Source organism: Mastigoproctus giganteus, chromosome 7 (assembly GCF_048544385.1).
Source record: "Mastigoproctus giganteus isolate SK-2022 chromosome 7, ASM4854438v1, whole genome shotgun sequence".
Taxonomy (NCBI): domain Eukaryota; kingdom Metazoa; phylum Arthropoda; class Arachnida; order Uropygi; family Thelyphonidae; genus Mastigoproctus; species Mastigoproctus giganteus.
In genome coordinates, this window is record NC_143581.1 from 147,441,751 (window position 1) to 147,467,357 (window position 25,607).

A 25,607-nucleotide genomic window follows, 5' to 3' on the forward strand; every position below is an offset into this window, starting at 1 on the left:
GCAAGAAAGGCCCATGGTGTCCTAATGATGATTTATGGAACATACTGAGATGAAGTATGGAGACTGCACCTGCAAAAAGACATTGAGCTTCTTGAAAGGATCCAAAGATGGGTAACTCACATAGTTAGATCGGTGAAAGGGCATCCATATGAGGACAGACTTTGAATATGTGGGGTTGCAGAGCTTGGAAACTAGGCACCTTAGAAGAGATGTGATTCAAGTGTTTAAGGCTCTTAGCAGCAAAAGTAAAATGAATGTGGACAAAATTTTCTAAATAATTCTAGGACTATTGGCCATAAATTCAAGTTGAGAGAAGTTGGGACTGGATTGCAGGAAGTTTTATTTTAGCCAGTGAGTTATAAATTACTGGAATTAGTTACCTACATGGGTGGTAGAGGCTGACAGTTTCGGGAAATTCAAAGATCACCTGGATAGTTACCTAGGGGAGGAGAAAAATGCATAGGTTATTTCCTTTCCTTTCCTTTTATTATTCAATAATTATTTATGTTATATGCTATTTAACTTTTTCTCTCTCTTTTTTTTTTTTTTTTTTGACTGGTGCAGCATATGGCCATTACTAATGCTAAATATACAGCTAATTTTCCCCCTCTTAAAAATAAATTATTAGGATGTACAGTAGTTATGGGTGTATACAGTATTCACCTTTTCCAATTTCCAGTATGGAATTGCTAGTTCTTTGAACGCTTTATTTATTTTTTCTCTTCAAAATTCATTTTGGGGGACATGATCATACCCGTGGTATCTCCAAAATCATCGTATGAAGAGGTACATTATATTGAGGTTGCACTGTATTATTACATTTTAGTAGTAATTTTTCTTTCAGAAATTCTGCAGTTTTCATCAAACCATTTAACCAGGTGTTACTGTAATTGTTTTGTACTCTAATTTTATATATACTCTAATATATATAAAATTAGATTATATATATTAAATAAAAAATAAAACTTCATTTTTGTATTACTATCCATTAATTTTTTGCATTTTTATTTATCTTAATAGATCTAAACATCAGAATCCAGCTTTATTTGTGAATCGGGCGAAACGACAGATACTGGTGCCACAGTCAATGATTCTTAAATCTAGGACAAGGAGTTATAAGGTATTTGTATACATATAAACACTGGTATATCATAGTGTTTCAGAGCAGCACTAATTCATGATAGGTTAATATCAATGCTCACAAAAATGTGCCTGCTTTAAGAAATGACGTTAAAAAAATTCAGTAAATAGAGGTGGTAGGATTATTGAGTTAAGCATGGAAAATATTCAGATTTCCAGTACTGAATGTATTCTATTATTATAATTTTTTATTTATACATATACATTTGTATTTAACACAATATAGGAGCATATCACTATAGCATGCAAAGGTGAAATCACTGATAAGCTTACTTTATTGAATTTTCCTTGTGCTGAAAACCATGTAAACTCAGAAGGGGGGGGGTCTGGTGGTTGAGGGGAGGGACCATCTTCAATGTACCACTTTGGCCCCAATTTGGATAAGACAGGTGGTCCTGGAATGACTCAACTACAAGCAGTCAGCTGCTGAGTCTGTCTGCCATATTGATGTATACCCATACCCTTGTGGTCCATCAAACAAGATTTGGGCTGCCAGAGCAAGTATGATGTCTGGGCAGCCCTGGAATACCACACCCAAGTTCTTAACCTCAATAGTTCAGGGCACTCTGTGGCTCAAACGTTTTTGTAAATTTGCCATTTTCATATGTTTCAGTCCCACTCGCACAGCTTCTCCTCACTACGGAGGGCTTTCATCAATAAAGATCAATGCAAAGTACCTGTTCAATTCATCAGCTTGGTTATCTAAGACTTTCACACATCTAGTACACAAGGGTCCAGTCTGATTCAATTTCTACTTTGTATTTGTATACCTAAAAACTCCTTTTCTCCATTCTTTGCTCTTTTAGCCAGTGCTTTCTCATACTCAGTCTTCACCCTAACCTTTTCTTTGGTACTATTACAGATCAACTTGTAGCTGCTGTAAGCTTCAGTACTTTTTGTCTTTCTATAACTTTCCCATGCCATAGTTTTCTGCTCCGTTAGACTGCCAGCTCAGTATTCATTTATCTCAGCATCTTCCTCGTTCTGTATATTTCTTAATATTATATATGTATTCTTGGCTTCTCTGATTATTGCTTTAAAGGTATTCCATAAATCTAATGTATTTGTCCTCCTCTAAAATCTACCTGATTGATAGATGCCATGTGGCATCTTAAACTGTTGTAGTCCCCTTTTCTGAAATTGAAACCCATGTCTTACCTTTAACTACTGCAACAACTTTCTTCACCTTCCAAGTAATGACTGTGTGATCGCTATGCAAACGATCACTTGCGAGATCATGTGCATCTCTCACTTGAAGTTGTGCCTTGGCCACAATACAATCCTAATGGATGTCTCAATTTCACTAAACATCTCACTAACTAGCTGGGCCAAACTATATTAGTAATGGCAAAACCATGTAATGACAAAACCAAAGAAGGCAAAATCTGTGAAAAAAAGGTATCATCAGGTATGGAAAACTAGAGCAAGTATGATCAGACAGTCCATTTGATCATACTTGCTCTAGTCCATACATGAGATCATACTTGAGACAGTCCATCAGATCGTGTGAATGGAATGAGTACATCCCACTTCCTCCTGGAAAGGACAAGATGAAACAAGACCAACCAAGAGTCTACTACATAAAAAAAGAAGAAAAAAAAAAGAGTCAGATCAGTGTTCAACACCTAAACCTAAGTAATGTATAAACTTATACAGTGGATTATAGTGGCCTGTGTAGCCCCCTCGACGTGGGCACCTGTACGTGGTGAGGGAACCTCCCAGTGACGCTGCTGGACTTCCAGACTAGCATCACTGGGATCCAACGCCCACAGCCCAGGTTCCAGGCTTACATCAATGGAATCCGGCGTGTTTGCCGTGCGCTGCGACCCGTGGAAATTCGAAAGGGGGATCCTGGTGGTTGAGGGGCCCAGCTTCAATACACCACTTTGGCCCCTGCTTCGACAAGACGGGTGGTCCTGGAAGGCCCGGCTAGGATCAATCGGCTAGTAGGCTCGCCTGCGAGGGTCAACCGTGTCAATGCCATGCCCCTACCCTCATGGTCCGAGGGACAGGATTCAGGCTGGCGGCGGTGCGGGTATAGTGTCTGGGTAGCCCTGGCGTCCCACTCCCGAGCGCATTTATTGCATGCCGGGTAGTGGGCGTCCCTTTGGGCTCCGTGGTGGGTGGGGAGTCCGGGCACTGAACCATATAAAAAAAAAACTTCCTGAATCCTGATAAACTTACTTCTTCAGGGGCCCCAACCCGGTCCCTATCTGAAAACATTGACATTGATTCAGATAGCATTATAGCTACAAAGAGGCAGCGAACAGAAATATCATCAGGGCCTGTTCCAAGGTTCCTAATTATGCACTCAACAAGTGAAAAACCGATTGGAAAAATGTCACCCTTCTTTATCCAAAAAGGGTTGGATGGGTTAGCAGGTTCACCCAAGTCAGTTAAGAGGCTCCGTTCTGGGGACCTCTTGATTGAAACAAAAAATGACAGGCAGTCCGAACATCTACTCCAAGTAACATCAATCGGAGGAATCCCTATAACAGTGACACCACACAGAACACTCAATTCATCGAGAGGTGTCATTTCGGAGTGGGACCTTCTTGACGTAACCGAGGAGGAAATCTGCTCCGAATTAAAACCACAGGGAGTTACTGCCGTCAAGAGAATTACTGCGCGAAGGGATGGAAAAATTGTTAAAACCAGGAGCGTTATCCTGACTTTTAACTCTCCTAAACCTCCTGATGAGATTAAAGCTGGATACATCAACTGTTCAGTGCGTCCATACGTTCCAAACCCTTTACGGTGCTTTAAATGCCAGAAGTATGGACATTCTCAAATGGCCTGCCGTGGAGTCCTTGCATGCGCTCGATGCGGTGCAAAGGACCACGAAACAACAGCATGTTCAGCCGCAAAACCCACCTGTATTAACTGTGAAGGCGAACACCCGGCCTACTCACGAGCATGCCAGAGGTGGAAAGAAGAAAAAGAAATTCAACGGCTGAAGGCAGAGCTAAATATATCATACCAGGAGGCACGGAAATCGGTCAAACCCCTGAATATCAACAAACCTACCTACGCCCAGAAGGTAGCAGGGAGATGTTCCGTCGGAACTACGACGGACATGACCATTCCTCCAAAGGAGTCTTTCACTCCCATCGCGCGGTATCTCTTAAGTTCTCAAAAACCTGCACAAAAGGACCAATCAGCTGCCACTCCTACATCGGTACCTCCTAATGCTCCACAAGTAACAAAGATAATTATGAAAGAAAAGAATAAGAAAGGGGAAGTTCCCCCCTAGTACCCAAGAAAAGATGGATGTGGAGCAGAAGGAGGTACCCAAAGATTCAGTTTTGGAACTCTTTGCGGAGGAGGAAATGGATGCGGGACAGCGTCCATTCTTCCCCAAAAAAGACAAATCCAAGACTGATAAAAGTAAGCCCTCAGCACCTCGGAAGCTGCCTGATGGACCCACCAAGCCAAAATAATGGCTAAATTCCTACAATGGAATTGTCGTGAATTCCGGCGAAATATTGATGACATCAAGGCCCTCCTGCAAAAGCACGAGCCAGTCTGCTTTTGCTTGCAGGAGACATATCTGAAGGCAAATGATGATCCCACCATGCACAACATCACATTTTTTCGAAAGGATAGAATTGCGGATGGCTCTGTACATGGGGGAGTGGCTATCCTTGTGGGTAACCAGACCCCAGTGCAGCCCTTGCTAATTACAACCAGCATAGAGGCTGTTGCAATTCGCCTTTCGGTGGGATTTTTATTAACTGTGTGCTCCATTTATTTGCCACCTGGGACTGACATCACCCTGGCAGACCTTGATGATCTTCTAACGCAGCTGCCTCCCCCTCTCTTACTTCTCGGGGATTTTAACGGACATAACACCCTGTGGGGTAGTGCTAACATCAACGGAAGGGGACGAGTCATGGAGCGTATGCTCAATGACAATGACCTTTCCCTTCTAAATACTGGAACAAACACCTTCTTCCACATGCCTACCCATACTTTTTCTGCCATTGATCTCTCTATCTGCTCCCCTTCTCTATTCCCTTCACTCACTTGGGAAGTGGAGGAGAATCCATACGGAAGCGACCACTTCCCCATGATAACCTTGTTACACAGTGGGAGACCATGTCTTCCTTTTAGGTTACCACGGTGGAAGATTGATCAGGCTGACTGGATTGCCTTCCAACATCAGGCAAATTTTGATCTTAGCACAGTCAGTCAAGAGCCTATCAAGGATGCAGTTAAGTACATCACAGAAAATACTGTCCAAACAGCTGCGAATGCTGTTCCAAAAACATCTGCCCGGTTTCCACCATTTCCTAAACCTTGGTGGAATTCACAATGCACAGCAGCAAAAAAGGCTCAAAACAAAGCGTGGGGGATATTCCGCCGATATCCTACCACGACCAACCTTATAGCCTTTAAACGTGCACGAGCCAAAGCACGATATATCTGTCGTCAGAGTCAAAAGGAATCGTGGATCCGTTTTACATCATCTATTACCCAGTCTACCAACTCTAAGGTAGTCTGGGATAAAATCCGGAAAATGAAGGGAAAATATACATCCCACCCTTCTTCAATCCTAGATTATAATGGATGCGCTATTGCAGATCCAACTGCAATAGCTATTTCTCTTGGAGAAACATTCTCTAACATCTCTGCAACATCTTCGTATTCCCCAGAGTTCCTGGTCCTGAAATATAAAATCGAAAAACAGGCACTTAGCTTTAAATCTAAGAGCATTTATCCCTACAACGGGGATTTCACTATTCAGGAACTGGAAAGAGCCCTCGTTCTTTCCAAAGCAAGTGCCGTTGGACCAGATGGCATCCATTATGAAATGATTAAACATCTTTCACCAAAATCTATGGATTGTCTGCTCCTTCTGTATAACAGAATCTTTACTGAAGGGCAGTTTCCAGACTCCTGGCGAAAAGCAATCGTTCTTGCCTTCCCTAAGCCAGGAAAGGATCCAAAAGTCACCACCAATTATCGTCCTATTGCTCTGACTAGCTGTCTGTGCAAAATCCTGGAGAGAATGGTTAATTCTCGTTTAATTTGGTATCTAGAATCAAATGACCTTCTCTCCAACATCCAGTGCGGCTTCCGAAGGAACCGGTCCACTTTGGACCATCTTATTAGATTGGAAGCATCCATCCGGGATGCTTTCCTAAAACGCGAACACTTGGTGTCGGTGTTCTTTGACATGGAAAAAGCGTATGACACAACTTGGAGATTTGGCATTTTAAAAGATTTACATAGCCTAGGCCTTAGAGGGCATCTCCCCTTTTTTATTCAAACATTTTTAGCCAATCGATCGTTCCAAGTTCGTGTGGGATCCTGACTCTCTCGCTCCTTTAGCCAAGAGGAGGGAGTACCACAAGGATCAGTATTAAGTGTCACGCTTTTTGCCATAAAAATAAATTCCATCACAGAACAACTTCCTCCAACTGTAAACAGTGCCCTCTATGTTGATGACTTTAGCATTTTTTGTCAGTCATGCAACATGAGGGTTATTGAAAGACAACTGCAGAAAGCCATCGATAGCCTGAATTCCTGGGCACTTGCTAATGGCTTCAGGTTCTCGCCGGAGAAGACTGTTTGTGTACACTTTTGTCGCAAGCGTAATCTTCATCCTGAACCTGAATTAAGGCTCGGACAAAATGCTATTCCAGTAGCAGCGAACGCAAAATTCTTGGGACTCATTCGATAAAAAACTAACCTTTTTGGATCATATTCGTCAAGTCCGCACAAAGTGCACACGTGGGCTTAATATTCTCCGCTCCCTCTCCTCTACATCTTGGGGAGCAGACCGATGTACCTTTCTTCGGCTTTACCGTGCACTTGTGCGATCCAAACTAGATTATGGGTCCCAGGTATATTCCTCAGCCAGAGACAGTGTCCTGCGGTGGCTGGACCCCGTCCATCATCAGACCCTACGTATTACTACTGGAGCATATCGCACATCTCCTGTCCAGAGCTTATATGTCGAAGCAAACGAACCACCGTTATCGCTTCAACGTAAGCAGTTGTCTTTAAAGTATGCTTTAAAACTGAAATCCCTGCCAGACCATCCTACGTGGCCATTCGTTTTTGAGCCACGATGGGAAAATTTATATAACACCCGTAAGACTGCTAATCGTCCTTTTGGTATTCGTCTCCAAGAGCTACTCAAAGAACTTAATATCAAGGTAGACAAGGTTGCCCAAACACCAAAGCAACCCCTTCCACCCTGGCATGCTCGTGTTCCAACATGTGACTTGTCCCTCAGAAATTGGGGAAAGTTGGACACTCCATCGTCTGTCTACCTGCAGCTTTATTCAGCACACAGAGCTGAACATTCTGACTTCGCGCCAGTTTACACAGACGGTTCGAAGTCGGAATCATATGTGGGATCTGCTGCTGTCTTTACAGACAGCTCTACATCGGAGCAGATTCCCTCTGAATGCAGTATATTTACTGCAGAGCTGCATGCTATAGAGTTAGCCTTGGATCACATTAGTGAATGTCAATACCAACGGTTCATTTTATATTCCGATTGCCGACCGGGCTAGCCGAGTGGGTAAAGTACCTGCCCGGCAACCCAAAGGTCGCGGGTTCGATTCCCGCCTCGGGCTTGGATCAAAGTACTGCAAAAACCGTGGGAGGTGCAATATGGCCACAGAAGCCGATGCGCCAACAACTACCAAATCAAAAAAAAAAAAAAATATATATATTCCGATTCTCTCAGCGTGTTACAGGCTTTAATATCTGTAAGATATAATCCTCATCCAGTTCTGTCTAGCATTCAGCAGAAGATTCACTTCCTCCTTGGACGTGAATATGATATCCGCTTCTGCTGGATTCCCAGCCACATTGGGATTAGGGGAAATGATTTGGCTGACGCCGCAGCCGAATCAGCAATTCCCAATAATAACCGCTGCCTGTCAGTCCCCTATACAGACTACAGGCAAATAATACACCAAAACATACACTCCCAATGGCAGGACTCGTGGAATAGACAGACTGGAAATAAACTATATTGTATAAAGCCTGTAATTGAACCGTGGCAGTCTAGTCTGCGCAGGAATCGTAAGGAGGAAGTTGTTCTTGCCCGGACCCGCATAGGACACAGTCATTTAACTCATTCGTTTTTGCTGAGGGCTGATGACCCTCCTATGTGTGTGTCCTGTGGCACAATTTTAACTATGAGACACATTTTAATTGACTGGCCAGATTTGAGTAATATCTGTTTTACTGCTTTTAATCATCTGACTGAGCCGTATACACTCAGTCAGATTTTATCCGACAATGACAATGTGTCTGCTATTTTTAGATTTTTAAAATCAATAAATATTTTTACTTGTTTATAAAATTTACATTTTTCTTATACTTCTTGACATAGTGACCTAATTAATTAGGTCACTGAAAGTTTAAATTTTTTTATAAATGACATGGTCTTGGCGCATTATAGCCTTAGTAGCTAATGCGCCAATAAAACCAAAACAAAACAAAAAAACAAAGGCCTGTGTAGCAAATCCAGTGAACTAAAAGATCTAACTGTTCAAATGAATCCAGTGGTTGTGTCCTTATTTGTCACCTCAAGTCTCTCCCAAGTTTTTAAACTATGCATTGTATAAACCATATAGAGATACAGCTCTCCTGCTCATGGAGAGCTGTATCTCAACTACGTTAAATCAACTAAGCCTGACAGACACGTTACAATATAAACCTCTTTAAAAGTTATTGCAGTTTGCATTGTGATAGGAATATTACTGATCCTTTCATCCATTTATATTCCATCATTATATCCTTGCTCCTTAATAGAATTTAGCACTCTTATTGTACAACTCCCACCACGTGCTTATTTGGAAATTTCAGTGCACATCATCCATGGTCTCATGTGTCTTTCGTGTGGATCTCCTACCATGAATGCAAGAGACCATCTCATTGAGACATTCTTTGATAAACATCATTTGACTATGCTAACTCTGCAGTAGACTTGACCATATGCTCATTATCTTTATATCCAAGTATGGAATGGTCAGTACTGAGTTACCCATTTCACAGTGACCGTTAACTGATAGAATGCAGATTGTACTAAGGCAAAACAAGGGAAAAATTATGCTTGTGAACCTTTTCTAAAAGTTCACAACTGCCACAATATAATCACTTACAAAAAGCTTAAAATCAAAACACGTCAGATCAGGCTGCAAGCCAAACATGATTCATGGAGTGCCTTTGCCCCAATGATTACTAAAAGTACTGACCCATGAATTATTGGAGGGAAATTCCCACATCTCCTCCTCCAGTAACTCACTAGATCTAAAATTATTCACTGAAGAGGAAATGGACACTGGAAAACATTACTTCCCAAAAAGGGGCAACATAGAACTAAATAACAAATCCATAGCCTCTCGGAAACAAACCAAGGGTTACTCTAAATCGCAACCTAAATAATGCATACATTCTTGCAGTGGAACTGTAGAGGTTACTGCATTATGTCTCCAAACAGGCCTACGAGGTTGGGAAAATTCATGTTGCTTGAAAATTCATTCAAGTTTTCGCTTTACGAGTGCGTGCTAGGAACAAATTAACTCATAAAGTCAAGAACTACCTGTATATAATTTGTGGTAAATTTCTGAAAGTTTACCAAAAATCTTTATCTACTTTATGCCATGGTTGTGGTGCACTATAGTCTCGGTCACTTTTGCGCAAGAAAAACAGGAATTAATCAGTCAGTCAACCTGAACTTAAAATCTCCAGCCCTTTTTAACGAAATCAGAAATAAACTCCTCCCATGTGAGGAAAATTGATTCCTTTCAGGAAACAGCTTACTTACCTGATACTTCCATTAGCCACACACTGGGGAGCCCTGATCTGTTATTCAATGAATTTTATAACCACCCTTCTAAAATGGGTGGTTATAAAAACATTCTTAATTGAAACAACGCAATTCTTGGAATAGACAAAAATGAAAAGGGCGACTTAGCTTTTATGACCACCTGCATCAGATTAGCAGCTGATTTATGACCTTGTCCTGACGGGGGCTATACAATAGTGCATTGGCATTCCGCTTGTCACATTACCCTATTTACAGATTGTCTTGTATTCACTGAACCATAAATTTATTTCAGGGCTTCTAAGAACTTTGTATGCAGATCACTTTATTGTCATTTTAAAGTAAAATCAGTTAGAAATGAACCCTTCCTTCGGAAACATACTAAAAAAAGAAAATGTCTCTCGATTCGAGAAAAAGTCGAAATTCATGAGTTAGAATGTGGCGCAAAAAATGTTGAAGTGTGTAAAAAGTTTTCTTTGTCCTCTTTAATAGTGTCGACATTGTGGAAGAATGTACATGTTTACATATTGGGACTGGGAAAGAACATAACTGAAAAAAATATAAAAATTTAGAAAGTGCAAGGTTACAAAAGGTGATGAAACATTGCTTCAATAGTTCACTATACAAAGAAGTGCTGGATTTGCAATAGATGGTCCGATCTTGAAGCCTCAAGCGGAAAAATTTGCTAAACAATTTGGATGCAACGATTTTGTATGTTGTAGGCGCCTCCGTAGCCAGGTGGGAAGGAGCAGCAGTGCATGGCACACGCTTCTTGATTAGACCGGGGTTCGAGCCCGTCACCACCAAATACGGAGGATGCGGAAAAGGTCAGGGAATGACCACCGTATATTCCCAGAGCAATATGGCCTTAGTTGCTAATGCTCCTGAAAACCAAAACAATTTTGTATGTAACAACAGTTGGCTGGATTGATTTAAAAACTGAATACAAGCATATTAATACAAATAATAATGAGTTATATACTAATATTATTTTTTTCTCTCTAATATTTCTTTTGTTTTTGAATCTATCTTTTTACCAAGTCATTGAGAATGAAAAAAAATAGGAGGTAGATTTAACTCATCACTGAGATAGTGAGTAACACTTATAATGAGGAAATTTTGTCAGACCCTTAATGCTCATTATAACCAAGTTCTACTGTACACTAATATGGTTTGATGTAGACACTGATGATTTGTTTTCACTTTTTGCATTAAATGGTAACATTATATAATAAATTATTAGAGTGAATATTTCAATCATTTAATTTATTAATTTTAATTGCAGATTCGCAAGCAAAGAAAACATGTCAAATCAACACACTCATTTTGTTCACTTGTATCATCTTCAAAAAAATGCCAGGATCCAGATTGTATGGAAGGAAAAGCATGTAGAGTCAGGCGTAGCCTTTTTGTGGATGTCCATCCCGTGTCACAAACTGTTAAACAGAAATCAACAGAACGAGTGAAAAGAGATAAAAGGCCTACTACTCCAAAAGGTTAATTTTATATTATAATTGGTTTATTTACCCTGTCAGTAGACAAGATTGGTTTGTAATGACTGACCATGTAGAGTTGAAAACTTCCCAATGATTCAAATGCTTATAGGTCATCAATTAGTTAATATTTTTATAGTGTAGCCCCCACCACAGTTAATGATGCTATGTTTATAATAAATATGGACTTACATATTCTCTCGTACTGGCTTATTCTCACACCAAAGTATTTTATTGCTTACCCTGGCTTCCAGTAGAGGTTTTTTATTGAAATTTGGTATTCTAGTCAGTAATACTACACAGACTCTACAAAATTCTACTTGCTAAAAAACTTGCTTTTTTTTTTCATCCAAATATATAACCTGTCATCATCATTGTCAAGGGATAGAAATGCCACTGATCGTACTGGCCAATTTTCATAGCCTAATTTTAGAAGCTTGAATAAATATTCATAGAGGTTTAAAACTGATGCTTCTTATTCTAGCACAAGCCCATTGCTATGTGAACTTCAATAATTTATTCATAAATGCATCATTTTTTTAAAAAAACAAAAAAACTATTTTAATAATGGAAATGGATGCATGAGATATTTTGACCAGAATATTTACCCTCCCCCCTCCAGCTCTGGCTGCCAAGCATTCCATGGCCATGTGATTCTAGTGTTTCTGAAGATGTTTTCTCTAAAGAGCATTTCAGTGAACAGATTCTATTTTTTGTTTAAACAACCGTTTTCTTGATTTGTTTATCAAAGTAGCTCTTTCACACTACAAAAAGTAGGCAGAGGCCCAGAATGGAATGCCACCTTTCTGTTTCTTTTTCTAGAAGTACTAACTAACTAACTCAACCACTTGGTCACCGTGTGGCATTGCTCCTGCCTCCTCATGACAGGGCCGGAAACCTTGGCAGAACAATTAATCTACCAAGGGACAAAAGGAGTAAATATGGATTATAATGTGTTTCTGCCTTTAAAGCCAACAAGCTCTCAGCCAGGCACAGAAACTGAACATGACACTTCGCAACCCATGAGGTTTAAAACCAGTTCCTCAGCGACAGATTTTCTAATAATGCACTTACTTGCAGAGCCTCTCAGTAAACTGTCTCCCTTCCTTATCCTGAAACACATGGAAAGTCTTGCAGGATTTCCTAAAAAGAGTCAAGAGACTTCAATTAGGGGACCTATTAGTAGAAACTATAAAACGCAAACTTCGTTCAGGAAGAATCTACTAAAACTTAAAAATTTTGCTGGTCTCCCAGTAAAAGTTTCTCCCCACGCAACCCTGAACACATCTAAATGTGCATCAAGCTGGGATCTATTGAATGTCACAGAGGAGGAGATAATCCAGGAGCTTCAGGAGCAAAGTGTTATTGTGGCCAAAAGAATCATGATTAAAAAAGACAATACACTCACACCTACAAGGAATATTATTCTCACCTTAACCCCTTCACGGATTATCCCGAGATATCTCATTTTTAGATTTAAGTTATTTGGAACATACACAAAATATCTCGCGATATAATAATACCTCCAAATTTAGGACTGAAACATATATTTTCTCTGGTTAATCTGGCTAATTTTGCATTAGGCAGGTAAATCCCGAGTTTTCTCAGGATTTTCTTACGATTGGCAGAAAATGGCTGGCTTTCATTTTACTTAAATTGTACAGCAATGTCAGAACAGTATCGCGCGATCCTGTGCCGCCAGTAAACAAAATATAATTTGCCATCCTAAATGCAGAATACTGAACCCACAAAAATAATTCACAAAAACAATATCGAAAAATATTTCGGCACCCTCTTGAACTATTGCCCGTAAGCGACGCTTACCTCGCCTGTCCATTTGTGGCGGCTGTGTGTCAGAATGTAGTTAGTTTGTGATTACTGGCGATGAGTTACTACTTGTGCGTTCCACTTGATTTTTTAAATTTATTTATATAATGAGTAATGAATACTTTTTCTGTGCCTTTCTTTTAGTTCAAGCGCTAATTATTAAAAAAATCTTGTGTAAAATAATAAGAGGAGTTTACCTCAATATGGTACGTAGAACACTTCCGTATGATGCCCTCCAGAATGATACCCTTCATACGGAAATGTTCTACGTACCATATTGAGGTAAACTCCTCTTATTATTTTACAAATATTATTATCAATGTAGAATGTATTGAGTATTACAGCTCTGATTCATACTATCTAATTAAAAAAATCTGTATAATTTGCACACTTTTTGGCATACCCGAGATAACTCGGGATAGCCCAAATGGGTTAATTACTCCCATGTATTTTCTATGAAAAAATTAATAAATGACACAAAAAACTATACAATGAGTATTTGCATGATGCATACTTTTAATCTGTAAAATAAAAAAAATCGATCCATTAAGGCACATTTTCTGGAAAAAAATGTTCCGGAAGGGATTAATCCCCGAAACCTACTCTCATTGATAAATGCAGGTTATCTTCTTTGCCGCATTCGACCCTACATTCCCAATCCCTTGAGATGTTATAAGTGCTAAAAATATAGCCACTCTCAAACGGCATGCAGAGAAAACCCGGGTTGTCTCAGCTGTGGGTCCTCTGATCACACTCAACGTTTTTGTTTGCCAACAGAAATGATCTGCTCCAACTGTAAAGGCAACCATCCTGCTTACTCTAGAACATGCAACAGATGGAAAACTGAACAAAAAAACTGTAAAATATAAGCTTGAAAATAAAGTAAGCTTTCAAGAAGCAAGGCAATTAATTGCTCCCATTATGACAAAATGTACCTATGCCAGTATTGCACAAAAATATCAATCAGTGGCCACCCAAAACTGATGTTACAGCCCCTTCAAACACTTCAATCTCCAAATTTGCTTGGACTGTTCTCTCTCAGCAACAGTCCAATTGGACCAGACTAAGCAGTTGGACCAGGCAAGTAGTACTGCTCTTACAGTACCAGTGACATCTCCTCCTCCAGTCATTGCTACATCAAATAATCCAAGTTCAATTTAAAAAAAGAATATTCAGGACTCATCCATGGGTCCAATTGACTTATCCAGACAGGAAGACCTAATCCTAGAAATATACGTGAAAGAGGATATGAACACAGGTCAGCCCTGCTTCTCAAAAAAAAAAAAAAAGGTAAACCAAAGCCTGAACACCATAAGCTAGCCAGCTTATGGTGTTCAGGCTTTGGTTTGCCTTTTTTTTTTTTTTTTGAGAAGCACATTAAAAAAGCAGTCAGATATAGCCTCTTCTACTAAGTATTAGTGATGCCTTATATTTTACAGTAATTGCAGTTAATTACTGTAAAATATAAGGCATCATATTTTATATGGATGCCTTATATTTTACAGTAATTAACTGCAATTACTGTATATAAGCAATATAAGGAATAATGTTAGCAACATTAACATTATTCAAGACTTAATTAACCGCTGCTCTCCAGTTGGTTTCTGTCTACAGGAAATCTATTTAAATTCTCAAATTTCTACCGCCATAAAAAACTTTATCTGTTAACCAAATCACAATTCATCAAATGCCCATGGGTGTGTGTGGCCATTTTGGTCAGCTCAAAGATCACAACCGAGCAAATTGTTCTGCAAATTGAAATTGAAGCTGTTGTCATGCATTTTATAACCTAGGTTGCGATAACACTAGTTTCAATCTATCTCCCACAAAGACGTACTTTCTCTTACAGATATCTTGAAAAACTTCTAATACAGTTACCCTCCCCTGTCTGCTTGCTAGGGGATTTCAATGGCCACCGCCCCTTATGGGGATAGCTAAATTATATAGATGTGGCAGACTGATTGAAATCTTTTTGGATAATTTTACCATTCTGAATATTGGTGCACCAACTCACATACAATGATCAACTGGACAAACTTCTGCAATCAATCTCTCAATATGCTCCTCAATTCTGTTTCCAATCTTGGAATAGTCCATTATATGTGTCCCCCGTCCCAACAGCACCATAACTTTTGGTGGAATGAAGAATGCACTAAGAAATTAAAGAATAAAGCATAGAATTTATTTCGTAGATCCTCAATCACAATTAATCTTATTAACTAAAAGAAGCTAAAGGCAAAAGCACATCTCATTCAAAGTCAAACCAAGAGGAATTTCTGATTCAGTTTGCCTCTACCATAAATAGGAACACTAACTTCAAGTTAATAGGGAAGAAAATTAGGCAGATTTCCGACAATTTTTCCAATTCCCAATGCCCCAATTCTTTTGCGAAATGGACAAGAACTCTCTGCTCTTGAAAACATATCAAATGCCATGGGCAAAACCATTGCCTCAGTAAAGTACTTGAAATAATGATCCATAATCAGCTTGTTTGGATCATTGAAATGCAACATCTAATAAATAATAATCAGCATTGCTTTCACCAGAACAGGTCCTCCTTAGATCTCATGGTCAAGGCTGAATATGCAATTCTCAATTGCATATTCAGCAATTTTGAAGCAAAACTCTCTGTCTGACAAGGTTTGCATTCCGATAATGTGCTTCTAAGTGGTATACTATAAACCTTTCCAATAATTTGCCCAGAAATGGTAACAAGGCTATTGGCCTGTATGATTTTGGATCATTTGGAGGTTTCTCTGGATTCTTTAAGATTAATCTCAGGTTTGCCAGTTTCCATGTGTTTGTAAATATACCCTTGCCTGGCATTTATTAAATAATTGGGGTAGAAGTTGAAACTGACTTTTGGCAAGAATTTTTATCATTTCTGGTTCAATTAAATCATACCCTGGGCATTTCTTTTCTTTGGTTCTATTAAGAGCATTTGTTAGGTCTACTAATGTGAAGGGGGGGTTCCATATCAGAGATACATGGGCCTCATTCTCATTGCAGATGTTGGTTTGCTCATAAGTGGGTGCTTGGTCATCATCTAGGAACAAAAAGTCAAGGATGTTATTGACTGTTCCATTCCAAGTGTATGTTGGCAGTCCTGTCTTGGTATCTGTGGTGTGAACTACATCATCCTTTGACAGCTTTTTGGTAACTATGTAGTATACAACACAGGGATCCATACACTTCAGAGGGGATCTTATCTGAGATTTATACAGCCCTGAGAAGGGTAAGTAAAATAAAATGAAGGCAGGATTTTCACTGATATAAGAATTCCAGCACTATGGACCATTAATTCAAATTACAGGGGAAGAAATTTAGACTAAACTGTAGGAAGTTTTCTTTTAGTCAGCAAGTCGTTGATTACTGGAACAAGTTGTCTTCATAGGTAGTTGAGGCTAACAGTTTGATAAATTCAAAGATCAGTTGGATAGTTATCTATGTTGAGAAGGGAAGCACATAATTTGTATTTTCTTATCTACTCTTTCTTTTTCCCTGTTTTTTTTTTGGCAAATGCAGCAAAAGCCTGTGACTTCCTTACACCATATGGAAAATACTGTTACTGTAATATGCCAATTTGGCAGTACTATACCCAAGGTTGTGGAGACCAAAAAAGACCATGGGGTAATTGTATATTCAGACATGAAGTTTGAGTAGTGCAGATGTACCACTAGGACATCTCATAGGGATTATCTCAGTGAAATACTGCAATTTTTCCAGCAGGGACAAGGTGATTATCTTCTGTCTAAGGCAATGGTTAGTCCATATCTTGAGTCTGGAAGCTTCACTTTAGGAAGAATGTGTATTCTATTATAACAAGTACAGAGAAGTGTGACAAGATTACTCAGGATCACAAAAGAGTACTTTTAAAAGAATGACTTGTTCTGCAAATTGCAGCACCAGTTGCATAAACTGTAAGCATGAAGGGATGCATTTAGTCAGACAAGTAGGCTCTGGAATTCATTTGCTGATCCATCAGTATCGGGGGACTTAATACTGGCATAAGAACACTTCTCATACTGTCACACCATCACCACTAGCCTGCAATGTTAACACTTTCTATGATGGATCCATTGATTCATGCTGCAGGTTCCATAGTTTAATTCTGGTTTTATTGAGGAACAGTGTAGCTAGAAACCAGACTTCATCAGAATAGGAGACTTTTTCCAGTCTCAGAGACACCAGGTGCCAAGTGATTTTTCTTTGCAGAACTTTTTCACTGCTTGTAACTTCACTGCTAACCCTGCTTACAACATTACTGCCTTTGCTATCAACATACTGCTCTTGTGCTCTTCTGATCACTTGGTCACTGGTTGGCACCACTCCTGCCTCCACATGGTGGGGCCAGTAACCTGAAAAGTTATCCTCAAGAGCTAAAAGGAGCAACTATGAGTTTAAATAATTTTGCACCTCTAGAACCTTCAGGATCAAGACCAGAAACAGCCAATGATAATGGCTTTAACCAACCTAAAAGGCTTCAAAGGGAAGCACAGTGCCACGCCATGCCGAACTTTCTGGTAATACACTCTTTGTCCACACAGTCTGTGGGCAAGTTATCCAAAAATATTTGGAATCCATTGCTGGATCACCAAAAATGGTTAAGCAACTACAATCCAGAGACCTGATTGAAATAGTCACCCCCAAAACATTCTGATTACTGCTAAAAACGACATTTGGTGGGCTGCCAATGTCTATTACTCCCAGCAATACCTTAAATTTATCAAAGGTGTTATCACATAGTGGAACCTACTTAGTCTCTGAATAAGAATTATTTCAGGAACTTAGCAAACAAAAAGTGATCAGTTCCAAACGAATAATGACCACAAAAGATGGAAATCTCATTCCTGCTAGATCCATTATTTTAACATTTGGCACTCCTGAGTTGCTATCCACAGTAAAAGCAAATTTGGCCTTACATTCCAAACCCTCTTTGTTGTTTTTAAAGCCAGAAATATAGCCATTCTCAGCAGGCATGAAGAGGTGTTATCATTTCTCTTATTTGTGGATCAAAGGAACACACACAAGCAGAATGTTCCGCCTCAACTCCCATTTGCCCCAACTACCAAGGAAGCCACCCTTCCTTTTCTAAATCATGAAAAATGTGTAAAACTGAAAAAAAAAAAAAAAATAAAAATACAAAACAGAACATAAAGTCACATATCCTGAGGCATGCAGACAAGTTATGTTGATCATGCCTGGTCAATCCTATGGGTCACACACCTGGAGCTATCTTTCAACAGTAGTCAAAACAGATGTATCAATACTGCCCAACATCTCTTAGCTAACTGGGTTAAAGCAACTCTATCAACCTCTGGAGAAGACACACCTCAAACTAAAACCAGTGAGGCAACTAACACTCCAATTAGTATCCCAAATGATACTCCAAGAGTTTCACATGACACTGAAAATCGAATCACCCAACAACAGTCTAGAAGTGGATGTATAGTCAGATTATGAGTAATCCATACTAGAATTTCATGTGAATGACACTATGCCCCTACTTCCAAAGAAGAAGACTAGAAAAATGCCCTGCATACAAAAAACAGTCAGGGGGTTCATCCCCTTAGCTAAACTTAAATAACACAGAACATCATACAATGGAACCGGAGAGGACTAAGCAGTCATTCTGATAACTTTAGTAATTTTCTCACGCAATTCAATCCCATAGGCCTACAGGAAACATTCTTGTTTCACCAAAATTCTCAAATTATGTGATGTACAGATGAGATAGAAATTCAGACTCTCCTGCCGTGGCGGAGTAACTATTCTTGTTAACTGTATTATTCCATCCAGGCCTATCCAATTGAAAACCATTCTAGAATTAATGGCAGATCATATTGCAGTTGGTATTTCAGTTACCATTGTTTCCATTTATATTCCACCATCCCTACCAGTTCTGCATTCAGAACTTGACAACTGATTACACAACACCCAACTCCAATTTGTCTTTTTGGTGACTTTAATGGACACCATCCATTGTTGAGGGTCATCTACAATGAACACAAGAAGCAAGTTGATTGAAGAATTTCTGAATAATAATGATCTTAATTTACTTAATTCTTGCTCTCCCACCTATATCCACCAACCTACAGGATCTACTTCTGTAATTGACTTGTCAGTTTGTTCACCATCCATCTTTCCAATCAACACATGAGCGGTATTAACCAATCCCTTTAACAGCAATCACTTTTCAGTTATTTGCTCATTACAAACAGGAGGAACTCTATAAATCTTGATGATTGATCCATTTGGAAGTTTAATGAGGCAAACTGGGATGGCTATTCTGCTTAAATACTTTTAGACAGACTATAGATTCAACAACAACCTATTGATGATGTAACTACTTACATAACCAGTCAGATTCTGACAGCAACTAATGCTTCCATTCCAAAATTGCACTCACCGAAATCACTGGTGGAATACAGATTGCTTTAATGCCAAACAGGAGGGAAACTGTTCTTGGGATAACTTTCACAAGTATCCTACCACTAGTAACCTAATTGCTTATAAAAGACTCAAAGCTAAAGCAACACAAATTAGACAGAAAGCTAAATGTGATTTGTGGATTGCTTTTGCCTCAACCATCACAAAAGACCACCAACACAGTTCATCTGGAGAAGGATAACAGGTGCTAAATGCCAGATTCATTTGGCTACCCCTCTTCAATACTACACTAGAAAGGGAAAGACATGTCTGCTCCTGAAGAAGTTGCTAATGCACTAGCAAAATCGTTTGCTACAATCTCTTCTGTATCCTATTTGTCATCTTTCCAGAACATCAAAGCAGACACAGAACTATATAAAATCAACTTCTTCACTCACTGCTCATTCTCATATAACAACTGTTTACATTAATAAAACTTAAAGAATCATTAAACAGATCTTTCAATAGGGCCACAGGCCCAGATTGTGTTCCTTACATTATGCTGAGACATTTATTTGAAGTGGACTTGTGTACCCTGTTAATTTTCTGTAATCAGATTTCTGAAAATGCTTTTCCTTCTTCCTGGTGCCATTCTTTCATTATCACCTTACTAAAACCAGGAAAAGATCCTTCCCTAGTTCAAAATTATAGGCCAATATCTCTTACAAGGTGCATGGATAAAATTTTTGAAAGAATGGTTCATACATGGCTCACTTGGATTGGAGTCACAGAATCTTTTGCTATATTATCAGTATGGCTTTCAGATGAACAGATCAACCCTAGTCATGGTCGACTTAAATATATGAAACCTTCATTTGCGACTACCGGTGTAATGCTATTATTATGGATTTTTACCATATAGGGTTAAGGGGACATCTGCCTGAAATAATTCAAAATCTCCTGTGCCTTAGTACTTTTCGGTCTAAGTTGCTGTCTGCTACTAGCAACTGAAGACGAATGTGGGAGATAGATAAGTAGATATTGTTGCAAGTTGAGGAACTGACAGAAATTTTTTTAGGCTTGACGTAGCTGAGTGGTCAGGAGCGCAAGTGCAGTAGCACATGCTCTTTGAGTGAACCAGGGTTCAAACCCTTAACTGCTAAATATGATTAACATTTATATTGATTGATTTTTTGTGAACTCTACTGACCTGGTGGTCATGCCAGAGTATAAACAAGAACTTTTTTTTTTTTTTTTTTTTTTTTAAATAGAGGTGTTTTCAGGTAGAAGTATCCCTAGAACATCTGTTAAAGGCAGGTCATTGTCGCTCTCCAGTCCTTTGCAAGGGACACAGCAGAAAGAGTTAAAGGAAAAGAAAGCAAGATCCAAAGGAATAGATGCTGAAGTAAATTCAAATTCGAATGTGCAAAGTGAAAGGAATGGAAAGAGGAAGTGAAAAGAGGACAATTTTGTTGAGAAAAGTGAATATGAAGGCTTTCAATATATACAAGAGTTTACAGAAAAGGTTAAAAGGTTTTTGTGGGATGTTAATAAAGTACCAACAGCTGCAATAAGAATAGTACAAGACTTGTGGGGACCAATTGGAGAAAAAAAGTGTATGATGTTCATATGGAAAATGTTTTATTAAAGGACAGATTGCAAAGAAAAGATGAAAAAGCATTGCTCCGAGAGTTATCCAACAGTGGTTAAGAAGAATATAAAAACTACAGAAAGTGCTCCAAAAGTGATGGTAATCAAAGCCGTTACTGATAAACATCGTACTAGTGAAGAAATGAAAGCTGATATTTTAAAAGAACTAAGACCAATGCTTTTTACTTTAAAACTAAGAAATATAAGACCCATAAGGGACAGAGGCATTATTGTCGAGGCGGAGACTGACAACGACATTTCTAAATTGAAGGCTTGTTCTAGGATGCAAGACATATGTCTGAAATGCACCATACCTAGACCTGTATATCCTAAATTGGTGCTCTTTGATGTTGAACAGGATATAGAGGAGGGATTACTTAAGCACATATGGCAAAAGAATTTTAAGGCTTTCTCTTTCAATTAGTGAGAAAAAATTGAGATGGTGTTGAGGTACTGTCTAAGAATAGGAATAAGTCCACTCAGATGAACAATGTTATAAATATCTAATATATGCACATGTTGTGAAGTTTTGTAAGAGAGAGAGAGAGAGAGATACTGTGTGGACATTGTTCAAAAGAAGGTTCATGAGCGTAGTAACCAACCAGTTTTCTGCAATTGTAAGAAAAGGAATGTTGAGGCTGCCATGTTGCTCTCAATAAGAAATGTCCAGAATATGCTAAGGCTCTGGAGGCATATAAAAAAGAAGATAAATTATGGATAGGAGAATAAAAATCTTGAGGTTAAATGCCCATAAAGCAAACACTGTAGCATCACAGATAAATTATATAATGGAGCGGGATGATATCACCGTCGCTCTCCTACAGGAGCCTTATGTGGTACAAGGCTAGGTACGCAGTTATCTGCAGAAGTATAAAATTATATTATCCGGAGGAACAATGCCAATGACTGCCATTGTAATTAGAGATAAAGAATTAGTCGCCCTAAAGTTTTGTGTTTATGTGGAGAAAACATGATTTGTTGTGAGATAATGGGTGGCTTTGTTAGAGCATACTTCATAACAATTCATTGTCAGCCATCAGGAAGTATAGAACCTTATGTAGATTACTTAGAAGAAGTCTATAGGACATTGGGCTCCTGTGGAGTAGTGGTGGCAATGGATTCTAATGTCAAACCGCCATTGTGGCACAGTGTGTTAGTTGTCTGACGGCACCAGGGGTTTCCCCCTTCTCCACTCCCCTTGTGGGACAAAAGTGTAAAATGTATTTAGTGTCTAATGGCACCAGGGGTTCCCCTATCTCTGTGTTGCTTTCATTGTGGGTGTACCAGTTCGCTGGGAAGGCCAGTGATTTAAAAGTGTATGGATTTTGTAAGTGTAGTGTTGTGTTCTATTGTTCATCTGGCCATTTAGACGCTAGACCCCTACTGAGGCCCAACGTTGCCCACACTTGGCCCCGTGGAGGCAGACCAGGTACACCAGTATTTTTAGATAAGTACTTTGGCAGGTCCTGCCACCTAATTTCCTGAGAATTCAGTGGCTAGGACCACCTATATATAAAGGGGGGGGGGGATAAACGCTAGAATCTAGTTAGGCCGAAAGAGGTTGCAAGTGTGTCGAGTTTGGCATTTAAAATTTTTCGTTGTGTGGGGCATTCACTTTTCACTGGGGAGATAGGTAGAATAGGGGGGAGGAAAGATGGAAGGCTAGGGGAAAAAACAGAAATATGGAGTCAATAGGGAAGGCGACCCCAGGTATATCAGTGGGGCATGCCCATGCACCACCAGAGGGAGAAGAGAGAGGGGAGGGGGCAGACAGTCCATCCCCTCACCCCACCAGGGATGGGGAAAGAAAGTGGGCTGGTCAAGGGAGTCCCACCCAGGTCGCCATAGCAGCGATTTGCAGTGCCCGCCAGCAAGTTCAGTCCGATGCTGACTCATTGGTGGGGCCCAGTCCTCTTCTAGGCGTGTGGGCTCATCCTGGCTGGTGCCACTCCCATTGGTTCCTAGGTCGATGCTGTTTCAGTAATAGTATTGGTGCTGCATATTACGCCATTTGTCCTTAGTATTTCGCCATCATTTCCTCTGTGTTGATCTTCATTATCAGTTTGCCTTTATTTGTTATTTGTGGTTATCTATTCGTTGTGGATGGCTATTTCTGTTCGTCGTCTGTTGAAGACGTCAAATGCAAATCAGCTGAGGGCTTTGTATTTATCTTTTGAATCCAGTAGATGGTACTCGATTTTTCGGCTAGTACTGAATCTCAGTTATAAGTCTACTTCTGTGTTCTTCATAGCATTCACAGTCATGCATAATATGCTGCCAGGTTTCAGGTTCTCCACAGGTGCATGTGGACTCTTCTGTTATTTCGAGTGTGTTCAGTTTTGCTTTAAATGGGCCGTGGCCCGTCAGGAGGAAGGTTGTATTTAGCCCAGGGTAGAACCACAAGGGGTATTTTGGGTACATTTTTGCAACTATCGGTATGAAGCTTCTTGTAACTTGACCCTTTGGCAACATCTCCCATCTGTGCTGCCAAATCTTCAACATGCGAGCCACTATTCGTTGTTTCTCTGTCGTCCAGCTGTTGGTTGGTTCCAAAGTAAAGTCATAGATGGAGCCAGGCATATCCTTGGATAGTAAATACGAGTCCACATCTAGTCACCTCGAGGTCCAGTGGAAGAGCTCCCGTCAGGATCTGCAGAGCGTGTGTGCTCACAGTTTTGCAGGCCCTGGTTATAGTTAGAAGTATGTTTCTTTGGATAGTGTCCGGCAGTTTTCTGTTGACCATGGTTCCAGCCTTCCTGAATCAGATTGGCAATCTGTAGATGATCGCTGGGATGAATATTGTTTTATAATACAGGGAGAGGATCTTCCTATTGAGTCCCCAGTCCCTGCGAGATACTCTTGCTACAAATGCTGCATAGTTCATTAGTTTCTCTCTTAGGTAGGTAAGGTGAGATGTAAAGGACAGGTTTCCATCCAGGATAATACCTAGATACTTTGCTTTGCTAGTTTAATGGTGGATCCCGCTATCTTTATTTGCAGTGGTCGTCTGATATTTAGAGAGCCTTTTAGTAATACTGAGGTTGTCTTGATTGGTGATATCTTTAACATATATGTTTTCGCTCAATTCTCTAGGATTTGTAGTGCTTGGTTGGCCTGACTGGCCACGTTCCACAGTAGCGCCCCCAGGACACTACTGTTGAACATGGCCCCTGTGGATGCTTTTATCAACTCTTCGGAAGCTTGTGACGACCTCAATTTTCCTTTCCGACAGATATGCCCAGACACTGTTATACAAGTTTTCTGAGAGTGCTACTTTCCGGAGCCTGCCTAGGACACTCGGCCAGTGAGACCTCTGATGATAGAGGTATGATGCTTGAATAGTTGTTCACTGCTACTGGAATGGAGGTAATGAATACTGCAGATCCTGCACCTACTTATTCAGTGATACATGGTCAGTCCTACATAGTTGTTACAATCGTAGCAACTCAGGCAACCAGGAATAAGATTAAGAATTGGAGTGTGATTGAGAATTACACAAGTGACCACAACAGTATCTTCTTTAATATAGTGTCTGAAGATGAAATTAGAGTAATTTATGTTACTAATAGATATTTAACTAAAAGTGCAGATTGGATAAAGTTTGGAACTGTGTATTTGGATGTTGTTAATAGAGTAAACTGGGAAGGTCTGACAGCAGAACAATATGCTAGTGAATTGACTACAGTAATTATAAAATCTTGTGATAAAAGTATGAAGAAAAAGTGTTTAGTGAACAAGCCAGTTTTCTGGTGGACTGCAGAATTACAGAGTTAAGAGAAGAAACTTTTAAACTAAAGAAAAAATTTCAACATCAGAGACTGTACTGAAATTTAGATCTGCTATCTATGTATAAAGAAAAGAGGTGTTTGTATGTTAGAGTGGTCATTAGAACTAAGATTAACATGTGGAAAAAGTTTGTGGAGGAACAGGGCTCCTGAGATCCATGGAACTCCCTTTTTAAAAATTATAACTAATAAACATAGTTTAACAGATATAACTTGCACTATTGGTGCTGGTAGTAGCCAGGCACTTACTTGGACTGAGTCTGTGAGTAAAATCTTGGATGATCTCTTTCCGGTTGGAATAGATTCATGTACAGAACAGCAGATGGTATTGGAGAATGCCCAGTATGATGCAGAAGAGCTGAAGGAAAAATTTACCTTATATGAGGTAAAAGAGACCATGGGCCGTGCAAAGGAGGGTAAGTAGCCGGGCCTTGACAAAGTAGAAGCTATTGTTATGAAAAAGTCTTTTCAGTTAAAACCTGAATTGTATGTTGAATTATACAATAAATGTATGGAGGAGGGTGCCTTCCCATCTTGCTGCAAAGAAGC

At 39.6% G+C, this 25,607-nt stretch overlaps 1 protein-coding gene across 1 annotated transcript in view; it reads left to right on the forward strand.

Moving 5' to 3' along the window:
- The window catches only part of LOC150083252 (treslin-like), a 265,502-nt gene that overhangs the window by 210,888 nt on the left and 29,007 nt on the right, over positions 1-25,607 (forward strand). The window contains exons 13-14 of the mRNA XM_090378450.1: positions 1,021-1,120; positions 11,220-11,430. Coding sequence (XP_090234576.1) covers positions 1,021-1,120; positions 11,220-11,430 — 311 coding nt within the window. The remainder of the gene's footprint in view (positions 1-1,020; positions 1,121-11,219; positions 11,431-25,607) is intronic.